General features: G+C 38.1%; 2 protein-coding genes across 7 annotated transcripts in view; one reads left to right on the top strand and one right to left on the bottom strand.

Moving 5' to 3' along the window:
• The window catches only part of LOC145685749 (uncharacterized), a 29,078-nt gene extending 26,582 nt beyond the window's left edge, over nucleotides 1-2,496 (bottom strand). The window contains exon 1 of one of the 6 annotated variants that reach the window (XR_014131480.1): nucleotides 2,343-2,492. Coding sequence is in view for 3 of the 6 variants with exons in the window: in XM_081758251.1 (XP_081614377.1) it covers nucleotides 2,343-2,411 (69 nt within the window). In the remaining 3 variants the exon portion in view is untranslated. Of the gene's footprint in view, nucleotides 1-1,924; nucleotides 2,048-2,215; nucleotides 2,247-2,342 lie in introns of those variants that run through there. The other 5 variants (XM_081758247.1, XM_081758251.1, XM_081758250.1 and 2 more) reach the window with 5 other exon arrangements.
• The window catches only part of LOC145685751 (uncharacterized), a 215,831-nt gene that overhangs the window by 175,081 nt on the left and 20,703 nt on the right, over nucleotides 1-20,047 (top strand). The window lies entirely within an intron of this gene.

Raw genomic sequence — 20,047 nt, 5'->3', positions numbered from 1 at the left:
AAATGTAATAATACAAGTAGTTGATTGATCAGATCTGGTTATACCGTGAACCACCACTCGTAAAACAACGAAAATACAGTTACCAACTACTATGTGGTCTTCACGTTGCTGTTAGTAACCACATTATATCTTTACTATTACTTATCGATAATAACTGAATGTAACATACTCTGTCTCATAACATCTATAGCATCTGTCCAAGTTAAAATTCAGTTGTTTTAAGTTTTTACCAGCCACAGAATATGAACCCAGTCCAATCCTACAAGTCTCACTGTGAAAGGTGAAATCAAAACTGCCTGGCATTCGAACCCACGTCAGGCATTTGTTTTAATGTCCGTTGCAGACTCTCGTGGCGGCTTGCGTGCATACCCATGGCTTTCAACTATGGTTTAATAATCAAATCAAGTGCGAAGACAAATACAAATCGCAAACACGCCAACTCTCCATATCAAGTTAACGCAGATGGGAAGGGAGGAATGTATACCTAAATTCCAAATTTATGTATCCAAAATGATGAAAACATGTTTTAATTTTGAAAATTACGTTTTCTAGACCAAATATGAACTAACCAGAGATTTCAAGGAACCAGTTCGTCATAAGCTAGAACCATCGCACATCACTAACTATTCAAAATTATATTACTAATTTCTAGTATTTCAAACCACTAAGACAAGGGAATGAGTTAATTTTTGTGGAAGCTAATTTGAGCTCACTTTACTTTCATATATACATACCAATAAGCTAAAAGTTTCAAGAAGGCCTGAAGATGGTCGAAAAGGGTTCTCAAGCCCTCCCCCCTGGCCTACATCTTAGCTACGGACATGACCGTGTTATACTACTCTATGTGAAGATACGTTCCTCTAACATAGGACATTTTTTTCGATTACTTACGTAAAGAAAAAATATTTTATGCAACCTATATACACCTTTCAGTAATTTCAAAATGCTCCAAGATTTCAAATGACTTAATCCAAGAAGTTATGAAATGAGAGCTCGGACCACGGTGACTCAGTGGTAGAGTGGTCACTTCTGACGTCAGGGATTCCTCCCTGTTCAATCCTTGTTCCAAGGTTAAGTTCCATAAACTCCGTCGGTCCAGACCTACTATGTAAGTGAACGGGCAAAAATGCACTTTAAACAGAACATACATTGGAACCAATACTAAACAAAGCCCTGCGGGGTGTGTAACCCCGTTCGCTTGCTGTCACTCGCTTAGTTATATTTTGCTTAGTAACACTGGAGATCTTATATTTGCAGGATTGGGGGAGAAACTAAAAGATACCCAAAATCACTTGTTCTGCTCAAAGTGCACTCTTACCAGTGAACGAAAATTAAGCAAACCTAACCAAAATATATTTATACGTAATTATGCCAGTTTTTTTTCCTTTTTAATAGAACCACTGAATCGTAATAAAATAATCACCCTGGCTACTACTAACTAATCTTGACTCGCTATCGCTCACTTGGCATTACTATGTGAATTCGAATATTGAGCTTTGATAAAGAAAGTAACCATCCTGGGTACCAACTCTCGTTACTTATATGTGCGGACCAGCATTCTAGAACCTTCCCCGTAATTACTGTCAAAGTTGAAAAGCTGTTGGGGCTTAACGGAATAAATACACTATTCCCAAGTGCTTTGTGATGAACAAACACCATGCCCCTTTTTTCCTCCGAGTTCTCTCGTTTCCTCCCACTTTCGTTATTCCATCATAATCATTCATTTCATAATCAGTCTCCCTCAGCCCCAGTGCATAATCGTGGGACATTAAACGGATATAGTATACATGAAGCTGCATCAGTTCCCGAAGGAGCAGGACGCTCATACTTTTAGGGATTATTCATTATGTACGAACTCACAAAGGGGGTAACAAAGCGACTTTTATTTACTTATCGACTGATACGAAAATAAAAATGAACGTACCTGTACTTTATATCTGCATGTGTAGTGCCCTTATACTTTATCTATGACTATGTGTGTGTGTGGGGGGGGGGGCGTTTAACGCATATCGTATGTCTTGCGCACATGGATACTTCTCACTATTGCACTACGAAGAAAATTTATGATATTTCATGTAGAAGTGGTAATAGAACACAGAAGAAACGCAGATAAGGGGGTTCTCATGTATACTATTACCCATTAAACTTTTTTTTTTTTTTTTTTTTAATGAAAGATTAACATAGTCTACACAAACTGCTACTTCTACAAACATACCTTCATACATTTACGTAAATAAAAAAACAAACGAGCTTACGGAATCTCGCAGCACTGAGGTGAAAGTAAAACAAAACTAATTGAAATGTAAAATAGTAGATCTTCTAGTGCAGGAAAACCAACCTACTTGAAATCCTAGGTGAGTGACCACGATCAAAAACGCTTCCACTCTCCTTCTTATACTAATTTTGCACATCAAATGTCAAGCCAAGACGAAGCTAAGTCACTTCTATGCTACTGAATTCTGGGTAATACAAACATAATGACAACCCGCCCGCTAATGCTACCAATGAAAAAGATCCACCAGTTAGTAACCCCTACGGGCAATTTTACTATTGGGCAATGGAAATAAAAAAAAATGCTTTTTACGTCAAGCAACTGATAGCAGACACTGATATATTATTTGTTTTTTCTGTTGTTTTTTTTTAAACCTTTCAATACCCACGTATTTTTTCTGTAGTGGGACTGGGTTGTCAGTACACAAGATATACATGGAAAGATACAACACCGAGGCTACATTAGACGTAGATCCGTAGCTTTAATTCAAACCACATTAGAGAGCACGGTGGCTTAGTGGTAGATCGCTTGTCTCTGTGGCGTGAGGTCCCTTGTTCGATCCTCGACCAAGTAAGTTTGGGGTGGGCAACATCGTGTGCGTGGGTTTTCTCGGGGTACTCCTTTTCCTCCAACATTCTCATTCCATCAATTCTTCCCATCCATCATTCACTTGCTTTGTTCATCGTCTCCCTTACCTTAGCGGACATAAGTACGGGACGTTAAACTGAAAGATTTCATTTCAATTCATTTCATTTCATTTTTCAAACCACAGTACCTACCATCGAGAATCAAACCTGGTCCTCTGCATAGGCAGCGAAGTTCTAACTACTTGGCCACGAGGAATCCCATCGATGTATGTTTGGTTTGGTCAACAACATATTTTCCTCCTTTACTTCTTCCTTTAGTGGTTGAATAATAATAATAATAATAATAATAATAATAATAATAATAATAATAATAATAATAATAATAATAATAATGAGTTCCTTCGTGGTTAAGCGGTTAGCGTACGCGCCTTTGGCGTGAGAGACCCGGATTCGATTCCTGCCGGGAGCTCATGTGGTTCGGATTCCACGATAATCAGTAGGTCCCGTCTCATATAGTCTCGCTGCTGAAAGGGACGTTGAACTCAAAATCAACTCAACTCAATAATAGTAATAACATACATCCAGAAATGCTTTAACGGTGGCTGCAAATCGGATGATTAATATGTATGCTTCATGTGCATAAAACAAAACCTAATAGATGACTAGTTAGCTTCCATGGGCACGTTGTACGTTACAGAAGGATCAATATTATAAACGTAATTTGGAAGATGGTATAAATATAAAGAAGAAGGCAACAATGTAAGCCTGGTATCTTATGCGTTCATCACAGGGATGATACTGCATTGTAATATACATGGAATATAGGAATAGTCTATAGTTGGTTTGAGGCATCGGAGAACACCAGTATGTGACGTAAAATAAAGTGATAAAAAATTCCGCTTTTTTCGCCTGTGATCAGTACTCCAACTAAGATTTTTTTTAAAGAAAAAAAGATACATTGGTACGATGGCGTCAACTGCCGTGTCCCCGTACGAATCCTTCCATTTAACACAATGCTTCTTCACGAGTGCCGGGTACTAAGAGTTGTTCGAGACAGTTGTTCCAAAGCTAACGGTGGCGGCGACTGTTTTAGAGGAAGCAACTACAGTTGCCCCATAGAAAAGCTCCAATTTAAGCAATACTTCACAAGCAGTGACATAGCTCGGTGGTTGCGTGTTAAAAGGACATTAGAAGAACTAAAACGCTAAAATGACGTAATCGAATTTTCCGAAGAAATAAAATAAATTTCGATGATTTTTTCCAAACCAAACTTTGACTTTCCGCTGAATAAAATGAAATCTTTAAGTTTAACGCCCCACGGATATGCCGGTTAGGCTAAAGGAGACGGTAATAATGAGAAATGAGTGAAATGAAGAAAGTGGGAGGAAACGGGAGAACAACGAGAAAACCCAAGAGCACGGTGTTTGTCCACCACAAAGTCCACACGGCGCGAGCTGAGATCGAACCAGAGTCCCCAAGCACCGGAGGTGAACACTCTACCACTGAGCCCCCCCCCCCCCCCCGCTGAATAAAGTCGAAGTCACTACTCCAAAAATGAAATTAAATGAAATCTCTAAGTTTTACATCCCACGATTATGCTGGCTAGGCTAAAGGAGACAGTGATGATGAGAGATGAGTGAAATGGTGGAATGAAGAAAGTGGGTGGAAACGGGAGATCTTCGAGAAAAAACATGAACACATTTGTCCACCACAAAGCTCACTTTGCGCGAGTTGGGATCGAACCAAAGACCCCATGCACCAGAGGTAAACGCCCTACCACTAACCCATCATGGCCTCTATTAATAAAATTGCAAACCTTTATTCATGTTATAAGTGTACAGCATACAGTACATATATACATTGTATTATTTATACCTTTTATAAACCATGAGTTGTGAATAATGCCACGGACCTTCTAACGTCGTAAATATATTTCACGTGAATTACTTTTCTATATTGAAAGTATTTATGACGAAAACCTATCAACATAATATTTTCAGATTTGAAACGTCCAAAACTGGAATGTTACGCGCTTAAAAGTAGGTCAGATAAGCTAGCAAATTTGCATGCATAGTAAAACTAAGTAAAGTTGACTGATAATAATTTCCGCCCCATCACATTTGGTGCTTTAACTCTCTGTGCTACTCGCCTGTTTTCACAAATTGATTCTCTCTCTTCCCAGTGTTTCACGAAACAAATCTTGGACTCGGTAGAGTTCTCACCTCTGACGCGTAGGGTCCATGGGTCGATTCCAGCTACTGTCAAGTGAGCTTATGGTGGGCAAACACTGTGTGCGTGATTACTCTTTAAGATTCTCCCGTTCCATCCCACTTTCTTTTTGCAACCAATATCACCTATCTCATCATCACCTTGGTGGATAATCGCAGGACGTTAAAAAAAAGCTTTTGTGAAAATATTCTAGCAAAAATGGCTAACAGTCTTTTAGACTACACGAAGTCGCTATTCGCGCTGAAAGCGGTTTCTAAGCAAACATGTTATGAAGTTATGAGATTTACTGTGTTATGTTATAGTAAATCTCCTCCGAGGAAGGGACCGTCTAAAAAGAAATAAATAAACACAACATTTACTTTGTGCACCTTGAAATGTAGAAAAAGTTTATACGCGCCAATGTTCAAAGAATTCTAAAAATTCAGATTCGCCCATTCCTTTCTTCTTAACTAACGGGTTACAATAGGAAGATTTGCAACCAGAAGTCACGTTAACATGTTAGTAATTTATTAAGTTTAAAGCGAGTTATACTAAAGTAATCGGTAATTAAAGTAATATTTAAGTAATGTTATACTTAACTATTGTACTTACTCAGGCTCTTGTTTCCTTCCTTTGTTCTTTTTACCTGTAAACAAATCTCGTTCAGTAAATGACTCTTCTTCTTCTTCTTGTTCTTCTTCACCAATTTAATGCCCGAGGCAACAAATATCTTTGGATAGTTAGTAAATATATGAAGCGTATAATAAATTAATAAGATCGTGTTACGTAGTAAAGTATTAAAAGTATAAGGTAGAAGATATAAAATGAGGGGTGTTACGACCTCCACACCCTGACACGATATACATAAACCGACTCGCAAGAAAACGACAGTTGTTCTTTGTTCAATGACGTCACTCATGATGAAAGAAAGAACTGTCCATGGACGATCAGAATCTCACATACAGATGGATGTATGAAATATATAGCTGACGTATATAATATACATATACATATGTAATATACGGAAGTTTGTTCGATGTCAGACATCCTGCAGCGACATGATGTAATATCTAAGTGAGAAAAAGGCAGTAGTTATGTAGTATATGGATAACGTATGCTCCATACAGATTTCCGTACTAAACGTAAGGATTCCATATATTTGTACAACATACCGCTGTCCGGATAACGGATTTTTCTCAGTGTAAGTCTGGAAGGGCTCCCATATTTCTACACTAAAAACTGGGACACTGTTTCAAAATTTACAATATTTTTAACAGATATACGCTTGCTTGTTGCTGAAATATTAGAATAATCACTTGGTCAACACTTAAAGAAAGTAAATAATAGAAAACAGATTATTTGTATCAGTTGATAATTATCGATCAATAATAAACAAAAACTGATTTTAAAAAAAAAATACCGTGCGAATGGTAGTAACTTATATTTTGAAGGAAAACCGAAACACTTGGAGTCCCGAACAATGCCTGGCGGATAGACGATATAAACCAGTGTTGCCACACTTGGTACAATTGTACCAAATTCAGCCCTTTTTGTCCCTCATTGGCCTCTTGGTACCACGCTGGCATTTTCAGCCCCTTTTGTGAAAAAGTTGGTACAATTCTATACAATTCAGCCCCATTTAATAAATACTTTTAAAAGTGTCAGTAAGATTTTTCTTACATCTCACGTTACTCATCCTGTGTGTTGGACTCTTAAAAAAAAAAAACCCTGTTGAACATTCATTCTGCGGCATTACACTGCATAACGCTACGAATTTTATATGGATAATTCGTAATTCAAACTATGTCAAGAAACAAATCACGCTACATGGGCGTATCCGCGCCGCACATGAAGGAGACGAAGAAAAAGCAGTGTGGTGGAAATTTTAGCTTGAAATCTTGAAAATAAAAAGTAGCACAATATTCTTCTTATAGTTATTAGATATCCTCCTTCGGTCGTGAAATAAGCGAGATTAAAATGCAATAATTTAGATTTTAATATTTCATTATAACGTACTGTTTACACACGAACTCGGAGATGATTGATTTGCTCCTTGTTTTATATATTTTTTTCATATATGGCCATAATACTGTTTTGGTTTATTGGCCAGTTTGAAATAGAGGCGCATTTGGTTTCCTTACAATACATACCGAAAATGATAACTGTTTTTCCTTTTAATTTGCGGCCTTTGTTATACTCCCTTCGTGCGAGAAAAGTTTCATCTACTTCCACGGTTGTTCGGGGGCCTCCTATTTGGATGTTTTTAGAAAGTTATTTTTAAAAGAGCACTTTCTTGATTTGGACTCAGGAGACGGGGGGAGGAGGGATGCTTTAGAACATACCCTCTTTTAGTTTCATGTTATAGAGCCATGTATTACACTGGTATAAAATAATGAATTCAGCCCTTTTTGTTTCAATTTGGTACTATTTTACAGTCCACTCCAGAGCCAGGACTGTGGCAACACTGATATAAACCTCTCTATACTTCAGAACTGTCCTGGCTAAACCGAGAGCTCTGTAATTAATGAAAGAGTTTTAATTTTTGAGTAATTATTTCGTATAGCGCTCCTCAATTTTACCTGTTCCAAGCGTGATGTCGGCATGCATATACAATGAAAAGTATGAAAGGGATAAGGATATATTTCTTTATCCCATATGATTATGATATTTCCACGAAGAAATATGAATTTTATTTTTATATACAGGTACTGTATATATATATATATATATATATATATATATATATATATATGAAGCGTTTCCATAACAATTGAAGGGTTTCTACAGCAATGGAAGGCTACAAGAACTTATCGTTCGAGCCTATGATGACGGCGTCCTACAGGAGGCTGAAATGGAATGGAATATAGGTAAAATGGTGTCCCCGCATTCTTAATCTATACGTAAACATGTAAAATAATTGATTTACTATGTTATTTGATAAATATGTGGAATATACAGTGAAACCTCTCAATAGCGGACACCAATGGGACATGAACTTTTGTCCGTTACTGAGAGGTGTCCGTTATAGAGAGGTTACAGAAGTTTAATTTCTCATAACGGTTATTGTATGCTGTAATATATAGTAAATACATTTTGTATTAGCGTAAATACGTAAAATTCAATATGAAAATACTCTTATTTAGTACACATTTGAATTACTGGGAGGTATGAAGGTGAAATTTATTTATGTTAAATCATATTATTGCTGGGCAATGTGTAACGAAAAAGGCATGCTTTTTCTCCTACAACGGTAATAAAACTCATTAGCAAGTGTCCTCTAAAAATCCTCAGTACGATTCCAGAAGAAAGATGTGAGTGTGCGTTTGTGTACTGGCCCGGCATCTTCGTTGACAGAATGGATGAAAAGGCAAGCTATTGGGGGTGCATATGTTTATTGACCCAGGCTCAATCACAAAGAATATCCTTTTAGAGAAAATGAAAAAGGAAGCCGGGAAAACTCCAACCCACACTTGTTCCAGTATCATGAGTAAAAGAAAAACGTTTCTTTTCAGAAAACGTAAGAGAGGAAACATTGCTCACAAACAATGTTTGTTTTGTTATCTATGAAACTGTCGGTAAAGATGCAAGGTCCAGACGAAAAGGATTAAATTTGTTAGGGAAGGAAAGATCTTTAGCGTAGAATTCCTGACCTTACGACTAATCCTACATGAGTGTTATTGCTTATTCAAAATTTTCTAGGATTTCCGCCAGAAAGCAGTTTATTGCGGGGAAAAAAAAATGCAAGTTCAGCTGTTCGTTTGATGATTCACTCATGAGAGATACACTTATAGAGAAAAGACTGTAATATATCGCAGAACCGAGAACAATTCCTGTCCGTTATGAAGAGGTTATTGAAACGTTTGGGAAAAAGGACTGTCCGCGTCCGTATCTGAGAGTGTCCGTAAAAGGGAGGGTTTTGTTCCGTAAGAGAACATATATTTTTGCCGGGACAAAAAAATCTGTCCGTATTATAGAGGTGTCCGTTAAGGGAGGTTTCACTGTACTTGTTTTGTAAAATTTTATTGAAAATAATCCGTGTTTAACAACAACAACAATAATAATAATAATAATAATAATAATAATAATAATAATAATAATAATAATAATAATAATAATAATAATAATAGTAATAATAATAATAATAATAATAATAATAATAATAATAATAATAATAATAATAATAATAACAGCGGCGTAGCGTAAGGGAACGCCTGTATGCCCGGCATCCCCTGTTAATAAGAAAAAAGTACGTGTTTCATTATATTTATAAATTGTTTGCTTATAATTATCACAATTATTTCCACTGCAATCTTGTGGATGCGCTCTCTCGCTTTACTTTGGCAAGCGGAACCTACGCATGCGCATCACTCAGATGCACATTTTCTGTCTTTCCTCTTGTTGGACGCTATGTTCCTCGGGCATCCAGGCCTACTGCAAGCATCGCTGTTTTCGTCTGCTTTCTGTCGAATGCGCATGCCCAACTACTCCCCGCCATCCCTTTGCAACCCAACATCTGCTTTAGATATAAGCTGGCGTATGCTCAAGTATTGCCAACTCTATATATTTTGAACTAAGCTATGGTTTCTGTATAGAACGTACGATCGCTGTCAAGGAAATAGAACAAAACATAAATAGTTAGTTCAACGCCATTATGAAGCATGTCGCTTATGTAAGTGATAGTATAAAAATAGTTATGCTTTAATCGTAATTAAATGCATCGTAATTGTAATAGTAATTAAAGGCAAACTAATAATCCACATCATAAACACATATCATGTCCCAGAATGTAGCCAGATATTCTTTGAGAGGACTCACATACACAAGCATAACAATAATGCATTCTGTAGAATCACGGTCACCGATCCGGTAGGCCACCCTCTGCCTCTCACAAACTTTACTTGTGCTCTTCCGTATCTGGATATCTGACAATGAAGTAGATACACAGAAATAGGCCACCAGAGTTGCTTTAAGTGCTTTCTATTTGTATCTTCAAATGATATAAACACTCAGGCCCATATTCACGAACGGGCACCTGAGGTCCGGACCCAAGATGACAAATTTCTAGGGGTTACATTAAAAAAGAAAAACCGAGATTGAAGTATGGTATGCGGAGAAAGAAGCTAGCCACGTGAAAGAAATAAAGGGAATTATATTGAAAACAATATTTATACAAAAGTGGAGCCGGTTTTTCTCGTCACAATGCTAGTGGCAGAAAAGGAGCTGAGACAATTGCTTATTGGCGTCTAACGTAATCTACGCATTTGCTACTGTATGTCCCACCAGGCGTGCAATTACGGGTGCCTGGGCCCCTAAATGTTTTGGCCTCCTAATTATTAAGAGTAGTTATTGATAAAAGAGATCCAGAATTGTGACGATTGGACCCCCTAGCATATTTGTGCCTCTCTCCTAAACTTTAATGGCTGGTTGCGGGCCTTAATGAGCAGACTCAGCATGTTAATCTTCTATTTGTGTTGTGTAAAAGTATGTGATGGTTGCAAATTATGCCGTGCTAAATATAAAGCTTCTGCAAGTTGTTTAATGAACATGGCTTTACACTCCTTTCTTGTGATAAATTATTGGCTCACCTCTCCTTGGCTATGCCCTTGCGTTCTGTACTAGATTTATGCTTTTGATTAGCAACATTGATCGTTGGTGGTCAAGAAAAATTGGCGGTATAATTTTTTTTTTTTTTTTGCGTTGTGATTTGAAATGAATATTTGTTTTATTTTTTTTTTTTACTGTAGTATGAAGAAAATTACATTTATAACTAAGAGACAAAGCTGTGGAAAGTGTTCGGCTGCTACAAGGTATAGTACCTTACTAACTTTTAGCAAATGATGACTACGATAACAGTACCAGACATAAATTTAATTTATTTTTTTGTTATCAACTACCATATCTCGGTTGACTTACGAGCAGCTGCTCTCTGAAAGGGATACGACCTACCCCAAAGCTTTTCATAAAAACGACAACTAGCAATTAGTCGCAAATATTTCAGTCTTCGTGGTATGATGATAGGTTTTCTTGGCTTTCTGGGTGTTCTGTAGGGAATAAAATGTTATGTTGCGTCTGCATTATGTTTGGGGCAAAGGAGTCGGAGTGGTGTTCAAACGGTATTTCTGATTTGGGTAATTTCATGAAGAAAGCTCTAAAACATGAGTCATCGAAACAACATTTGCTGCATAGTGAATCTTTTCACTTGTTAAGGAAAATACACATTCAACATGCATTGCATTGTATTGCATTATATCAGACAAGTGACTAACTTTGGCATCCCCATTTCGGAATACCACGCTACGCTACTGCATAATAATAAAATCTAGTGTGTAACAGCTCATTGGATTATTTTCTGTTGTAGTTTCTTCCCAAGTTTTTAATATTTTGTTAAACATTTATGAAGCATTAACTAGTTTCTCTATATTATTTTTTAATACCTGTTATTATGCTAAAGTGTATATGTATATATAACACAAAAGTAAACCTTGTTAATTATTTTGTTCTACAAATTCATTGACCATAACCTTCTAATCGATTACCAAAGATCATGGCGAAATTAATGGAGAAAAGGATTGGGCAAATGGCTTCGAGAGCAAGATTAAAAAGCAGGATGATTGCTAACGTGTGTGCGTTCGTCGAAGGAAGGTAACCGAGGTGCAAACAAGTCTATCATTAATTACTCCCTCTGAGGGCCATGCTATTAATTGATCTCCTGTGTGAAAAGTGCCTACATATTACAAAGCATATGTTAGTTATCAAGGAAGTCCGTAAAACTTACAAGCAACTTGTTTCGTTACAAGACAACCTCGGTAATTAAGTTAACTACACAACAAAATTAATGTTTGTACTTCGTATATGTGTTGTGGATTTACTTGAGGGTAAACAGATAGTAGTAGTAGTATGAACATGGGCGGAGTTAACTAAACAAGTCGAGAGGGGAGAGGGACAGGATAAAAATAAAGCAATTTCTGTTGTTTCCATTCCAGGTTGTGGCGTGGTCCTGTAATCTAGCTCTCCTGAAGATAGTGTGGTGAGAACGACCCAAAGTGTGAGGATTGATTTCGCTAACTGCGCCAAAATCAATCCTCAGTTGTAGTTTGGAGTTCGTATTAATAGTAGACCCAGACCTTTGTAATTTTAGTGTTCCATAAGAACTTAATATACAAAAACTCAAATTATTTTATTCCCAACTTTGGTGCGACCGGTCCAGGGTTCGATTCCCTGTGGGGGCACTCGGTCGAAAAAGTGTAAGCTTTCTCAGGCCAGTCATTCTGAATAAGGTTTTCCTGGTTTTGCCCATTCACATCAGATAGGTGCCGGGGTGGTACCTAACATATAGGTCCCAGGCCGCTTCTTTCCTTCCCTTTCCGCGGATAGTATACTCGCCGAGGGACGCAATCCCTCATACGTGAATGGCTAAATGGCCATAAATGCCGAAAGCCCAGAAATCTAAATCCTAAATCCTTTTGTTTCCACATAAATCGGAAAATTTGGTGAGACAATATTCCTATGCTCCCTATCTCTATTTATTGACACAATTGCAATTTAATATTTCAAGTTATTTCTAAAGCGTGAGAGAAACTTAATGGTGTTTGAAGGTGGCGCTTCGAATACCCTATTAACGCTGTTAGCGAATGACAGGACTGCGGTGTTGCTAAGTCCTTGTACATTTTGACGTCAGTTTATACCCGAAAGAACATGACAGCGTCGCGTCACAGTCTTAGTTTCATTCGCTTAGACCAGACGCCATCAAGTTTGTCCCACGCTTTACTTTTCACTTTATTTTTCTCTTTTATAAATGCAAAAGATTAACCGTGTTATCATCCGATCAATGTGCAAAGTGTATTTATTCTAAGAGAACCCGAGAAGCAACTATCGTCTATGTTCTATAAAACCAACAGCACTATGAACTATTGCTCGACATCACAATTCCCACTGTAACGAATACAGGAATATGAATTCTATTTCAGTCCTAGGAGGATGAAAAACGAATTCAGTTTTTCTGCTTGTGTCGTGATAAAACCGGAGGGATGATCCTATGGTATGATCTATGTGGATCCACTTGGTTTTTATTGGCTCCATACAAACGATGTGAGTCTTTCCGATAAATTTGGGTAACGATGGATTCCTGGAAGTAGGCAGCATTCACCTTCATGTTTTAGTTTACCTTACGTATCTTTAACCTTTCCTTGTAACCGTAGCCAGTAAAAATCATGACTCCCTTCGGGAAACTTCTTCGGCACTTTCGATAAAAGGTATCACGATTCGTAACTGACCGAATGTTACCATTACGCATGGAATAAATGTAGGCGTCATCCAGTGTGACAACTGTCTTCTATATTGACTCCGCGAAGTGTCTCTCAAAGACATGAAATCATATTATGAACAGAATTGCATGCAATTATGTAATGTGTCATGAATCACTTATATCACGATTTTTATCCGGGTCATCCGTGTCTCATACGCGGTCTGATCCGGACAGATGTTGAATTCCAGACAGATCCGGTAGCTCAGATAGACCCAGTGATCCAGAATTTTCCACTGGAGCGAGAGAGAGAGAGAGAGAGAGACAGACAGACAGACTCAGACAGATGCTGTGACCCGAACATAACTATCGATCCAAAAGCAGCCGAAATATCTCTGCGTCATTACGGCAGAATTTTATAGTTAATTAAGATATTCACTCATCAAGCTCAAACATTCAATTGTTTGAGATTCGGTGTCTCATTCCTTAATCAAGATACCACGTTTTGAATATTTCAAATAAAACTTCGTGTTTATTCATCTTTAGTTTTTGAACATAGCTTATAAGAAAGAATTAAATACATACTATTTGGGCTCAGCAGTATCTTGTATATTATAAACAACAAGTATTACAGGTCGATTAAACTTTGACAATTCTTTATATAACAGAAACGTGTAGCTTATCTTTTCTGTGGTTCTACACGTTTTATTTCTTATAAACCTTGTAGTTATATTTCAATGCAATGCTTGACATATACACAAATGCTAACAATAAAAGTGAAAAACAATAAGAGAGGAGGGAATCATGTTTATTAGAAAATTGCATTAGTAGCTTCACACATAATTTCCATGTGTATGAAGACGTTCTGTTTTCGAGTCCAACAGGATCATTGGTTCTCTCGGGGTCATGGATCTATTTGGGTCGCTGTGGATCATGGGTTTGTCTGGATCAGATTGAGTCACTTTGGGTTATGGGTCAGACTGGGTCATGATATCTGACAAGGTCACTCCGGATCATGGACTTGTACGGATCAGATTGAGTCACTTCGGATCATGTGTGAGAAAGAGTAATAAGATCTGTCAGGGTCACTACGAATCATGGGTTTGTCCGGATCAGATTGAGTGACTTTGGGTCAGACTGGGTCATGAGATCTGTCAGGGTCACTCCGCATCACCGTGTCTGCTTGGTCATGGGCCTGCTACCTCTGGGTCGTCCGGATCATTACCTAGAGGCGGCAACGATTCAAATATACGACCAAATAATACAAGATTTAGAGAAGAAAAGCTAAAGAAATGAAAAGTCTGGCCCAGGAAACGGAAGAAAGGAAAAGTGCATCAAACTAATCGAGATATTGCTAACTTGAGATGAGAAGTATTCTCTGTGGCAATTATTCTTACGATGAACAATGTGGCGGGGGAAGAGGTGAACCCTGCCCTTATATATTGTAAAATTACCCTGATAAGATGGTAGATAGAGCAATATAGTACACGGAATTTGGTTTTCTCCCACGAGCTTTTTGTTATAAAATTCCTCCCATTTGCATTATAACACAATATAAGTGTGGTTCACTATAAGTGTGGTTCTAAGACCAATATAAAGCTCACTATGTAGTTAGGAGCTCCTTGTCGGCTAAGCTGTTAGCATACGGGCCTTTGGAGTGGGAGATCAGGGTTCGATTCCCGGCAGGAACTCATGTGGTTTGGATTCCATGTTAATCAGTAGGTCCATGTCTCATATAGCCTCGCTTCTGAAAGGGACGCTACATTCAAATTCAACTAAGATCAAAATCAAATAAGTGCCCCAAGACCCAGGAAGCCAAGGAAAGAATTGCCACGGAGCTCTAGGCAAGCTAATTGGAGGTGGTTTACGAATACTGTGCTCCAGGCAAGCAAAGAGAGGTTGGTGTCTCGCGGAGCTCCAGGAAAGCAGGCAAGTTAGGTGGTTGCGTTTAGAATTCTCTCAGGATTTCAGGTAATCTAAGATAGTGGTGGAGTTCTCACAAAGCTCGAAGCAAGCTAAATGTGCAGGAGATTTTAGAGCTCCAGGAAAGCTAAAAGGCTTTGGTTAAGTTAGAACTCTCAGAAGGCAAGCTAAGAGAGGAGTTGTGTTCCTACAGACCTTCAAACAAGTTAAATGGATAAGAAACCTCAGAGCTCCAGGCAAGCTAAGAGGCTTGAATTACGTTAGAACTCTCAGAGCTCCAAGCAAGCTAAGAGAGGTTGGTGTCTCGTGGAGCTCCAGGAAAGCAGGCAAGTTAGGTGGTTGCGTTTAAAATTCTCTCAGGATTTCAGGTAATCTAAGATAGTGGTGGAGTTCTCACAAAGCTCGAAGCAAGCTAAATGTGCAGTAGATTTTAGAGCTCCAGGAAAGCTAAAAGGCTTTGGTTAAGTTAGAACTCTCAGAAGGCAAGCTAAGAGAGGAGTTGTGTTCCTACAGACCTTCAAACAAGTTAAATGGATAAGAAACCTCAGAGCTCCAGGCAAGCTAAGAGGCTTGAATTACGTTAGAACTCTCAGAGCTCCAAGCAAGCTAAGAGAGGTTGGTGTCTCGTGGAGCTCCAGGAAAGCAGGCAAGTTAGGTGGTTGCGTTTAAAATTCTCTCAGGATTTCAGGTAATCTAAGATAGTGGTGGAGTTCTCACAAAGCTCGAAGCAAGCTAAATGTGCAGTAGATTTCAGAGCTCCAGGAAAGCTAAAAGGCTTTGGTTAAGTTAGAACTCTCAGAAGGCAAGCTAAGAGAGGAGTTGTGTTCCTACAGACCTTCAAACAAGTTAAATGGATAAGAAACCTCGGAGCTCCAGGCAAGCTAAGAGGCTTGAATTACGTTAGAACTCTCAGAGCTCCAAGCAAGCTAAGAGAGGGATTTTACCAGCCGAAACTGATCTCGATGGAGAGGTTCCATGGTGTTTCATACCTTCTTCTGGACAGCGGTAGCTCTGGTGTTCCTCTTCTGTCACATGACGACGAGGATGCCTCTCGTCTGCTTGTTTGTAGTAATTATGATAGAAGATCTCGTCGTTTTATTTATGAAAAGCACGTGTTGGTGTTTACGAATATAAACCAAATGTAGGTTATTGCAATATGCACCGCAGGCTAATACGTTGACAAATGGCGTGGTTGCATGGGATTGTGTCAGATTTAATCTCTGGACCATGTCACGTTGGGAAGTTGGATTCTCCTGGCCTGCTAGTCGACGAATTCTACGGAACATCTTAGCTTACACTTTTAGTGGTGAATGTTTCTGCATGACACCCATTATCTGGTCCCGATATCTTAAGCGGTGGTCTCTACTATGGTTAAATGTTTTACCAATAATGTTTCACTATTCGTGCGTGGAAAAGATACATGGTGTACCCTTCCCAATAACAATTCTGATCGGAGCTTCCACATGACACACCCAGACAGTTTTGAACAAAGACTCACGTCGATCGGATATAAACCGATCAACCTTCTGTAGCCACAATTCTATCATATTAGTGCCTTTGATCTTATTTAGGTAATCAGAGAACTAAAAAAAAAAAAAAAAAAAAAAAAAGCGAAACAGATCTATAGCTGCTTTCAGTTATTATGCAAAACCATTGTATTTGACGGTTATCGACAGCCGAGTCGAATTTACCAGTGTTGAAGAAGCTTAACTCAAAATTATTGATAACAGCTATAGGCAAATGAGTACAATGATTGATGTTTGGCTGTAGAAAGATGTAAGAATCTCGAAGGCATACACGGCAATATACGTATTATACCATCTGTCGAAAGTTTTTTTTTTTTTAAACCTACTTTAATGATCCAGTTTCTTAGAGAAAGATCAAGCGATCAACATAAATGGGGAATATCTTACTTATTTCTGTATATAGAACAAATTCTGGTTACTAGGCACGTACGCAGAAATTTATTTCGGGGTGGGTCCAAAGTTTTTCAGGGGACCCAAATTCATATATAAGGATAAATTATATTAAACATTTGTAAAATCACCCTTAAAATTACAATAAATTTACAAAAGAGTTGGGATTTTGGGGAGGGGGGAGTCCGGACCTCAGAATCAGACCTTCGACACTCGCAGACTACGCAACAAAGCACGGAAAATTATACTTTGTAAGAAATATTTATAAAGATAGAAATAAAATGAAATGAAATCTTCTAATTTAACGTCCAACGACTATGTCCTTTAGGTTAAGGGAAATGACAATTAAGGCAAATTAATGATGATGGAAGAATTGGTGGAATGAGAATGTGGAAGGTGTACCTCGAGAAAATCCAACGGATACGGTCTTATCTTCCACAAACTTACTTGGCTTGGAATCAAACCAAGGACTCCGTGCATCAGAGATAAGCGCCCTGCCATTGAGCAACCGTGTCCTCTCACACTGAGAAAAAAAAAGGTAGGTTGCATGCATAATTTTTGTAGTTTTTGGACTTAATGTACAGCAGACGTATAACTGAAAACGCATGTTTTATAATACTTTCCGTATGTGTTTCATCTATACGTGCTTCCCGTATGAAACAATATAGGCAGCCAGGATCTCACATACAAATGGACGTATATAACATACAGCTGACGAAGGTAACATAAGTATAAGCATGTGATATATGGAAAACTGTTAGATGTCAGACATCCTGCAACGGCATGATTTAACATCTAAGAGCAGTGCCTATGTAGCATACGGATAACGTATGCTCCGTACTGATTTCTGTAGGAGCAAGAGGATTCCGTATATTTGTACTATGTACCGCTGTCCGGAGAACGGATTTTTCTCAGTGCACAAAAGAATCACATGGTCAGTACTATGTTAGGAATGGTTATTAACACCATAAGAGAGGGCACAATCATAACAAAAGATTTTATTTCACTCAAGTTTGGTAGGTGTTATTTACTGTTGAGTTATATCCTGTTTGCGATTTAATTTATTATATAATGGCCCTATTACGCAAGGTCATGAAAATAGTGCTCATCTATCGCGTTCATTAGATGTTCTTATTCGACAATTGAAATTTTGCAAAAGTATAGTTATTTTAGCTAGGTTCAATTAATATCTGATTTCAAATAACAACTGAATATAAAATAAATATTATGTACGTTACTGGGGCTTCTACACGTTTCGGTTTAGCCGAAATAGTCCCGGATTTACATAATCTATAACTTCCCTAAAACTGTTCAGAACTCCAAATTGCAGTGTTTTACTTCAAAACATATCTTAATATTAATCGCGCGGTTTTTAAAGACCTTGTTAGTATCGATTCTCAATTAGTAGAAAAATCTATCCTGCCACTTCCGTTTGATGAGTGTTGACCTAAATCATTCTGATATTTCAGAGAAAAAATAAGTTCATAACTATGACTACTGGAAATTTTTATAGCATGTCCCAGTTTTTTAGTCTGAAAACCTGGGAACCTTATACATTACGCGTCATCGAATGATAGCTACTCTTAGACACAACAAATATGGAACATTTATAAAGGTAACTGCACTTAAAAAAAAAAAAAAAAAAATCCGTTCTCCGAACAGCGGTATATGGTTTGGGTACAAAACCTCGCAGACCTAAACCTCGCCTGGCCAAAACCTCGCCGCCCAAAGTCTCGCCGGGCCGAAACCTCGCCGCCCAAAACCTCGCGGGTCAAAATCTCGCCGGGCCAAAACCTCGCCTGTCCAAAACCTCGCGGTCCAAAATCTCGCCTTGCCGAAACCTCGCGTCCCAAAATCTCGCCTGCCAAAACTTCGCGGTCCTGATCTCTGGACACAGATTCTCGCCTGGTCTAAACTACGCGGGATGTGATCTTGTCTGGGAAGAAATGTCGTCAGTATAAAACCTCGTCACGACGATTTCTTCGATGTAGAATGCTCTATATATTGCTATATGTATATATTTTGTAATAACATATAACTGCATTAAAATAATGACAAGAAAATATTCTAACGCGTGCTTTGGAAATCTGTATATATAAAAATGAAAATTACTATGTTTGTGACATCATACCTCTTGTGCCACCCGACCGATCTCGATCAAATTTTCAACATAGAAGGAGTTTGAGCCTGGAATGTTTTTCTATTTCACTTTGACGGTGACCTTAGGAAATTCTAACAAAATCGAATAATATTTATGAAAGTATCAAATAATATGTGAGTTTTTACGTCCCTCAATGATGTCCTGTAGGTAAAAGGAGACGTAGATGATCAGGATGAAGGAAATGATGGAATGAAGAAAGCGAGTAAAAACGGGAATATCCCAAGAAAACCCCCATGTTTTGTATATTATTATTATTATTATTATTATTATTATTATTATTATTATTATTATTATTATTATTATTATTATTATTATTATTATTATTATTATTATTATTTGTAATATGGAATTGCATATTAGGAAACTCATTTGGTAAATTTTAAAGAAAGGTTTCATTCCGCAAATTTTTGGCCAAGCGAAATTTTGGTTCGCGAGGTTTTAGACAGCGAGGTTTTGACGAGGTGAGATTTTGGCTCACGGGGTTTTGGGCGGCGAGGTATTGGACACCCGAGATTTTGGGCGGCAAGGTTTTGTCCACGTGAGGTTTTGGCCCGGCGAGATTTTAGTCCGCGATGTTTCGGCCTGGCGAGATTTTGTCCTATCCCGCTGTTGTACAAATATCGGAATTCTCTTGCTTACTACAGAAATCAATACGGAGCATACGTTATCATATGCTACATAGGAACTGTCCTTAGATGTTACATCATTTCGTTGCAGGATGTCTGATATCTAACAGTC

This window comes from Thermobia domestica, chromosome 5 (assembly GCF_964235325.1).
Source record: "Thermobia domestica chromosome 5, izTheDome1.hap1.1, whole genome shotgun sequence".
NCBI classification, from domain to species: domain Eukaryota; kingdom Metazoa; phylum Arthropoda; class Insecta; order Zygentoma; family Lepismatidae; genus Thermobia; species Thermobia domestica.
The sequence above is the reverse complement of the archived record's forward strand: the minus strand, read 5'-3'. Positions and strand labels throughout refer to the sequence as shown.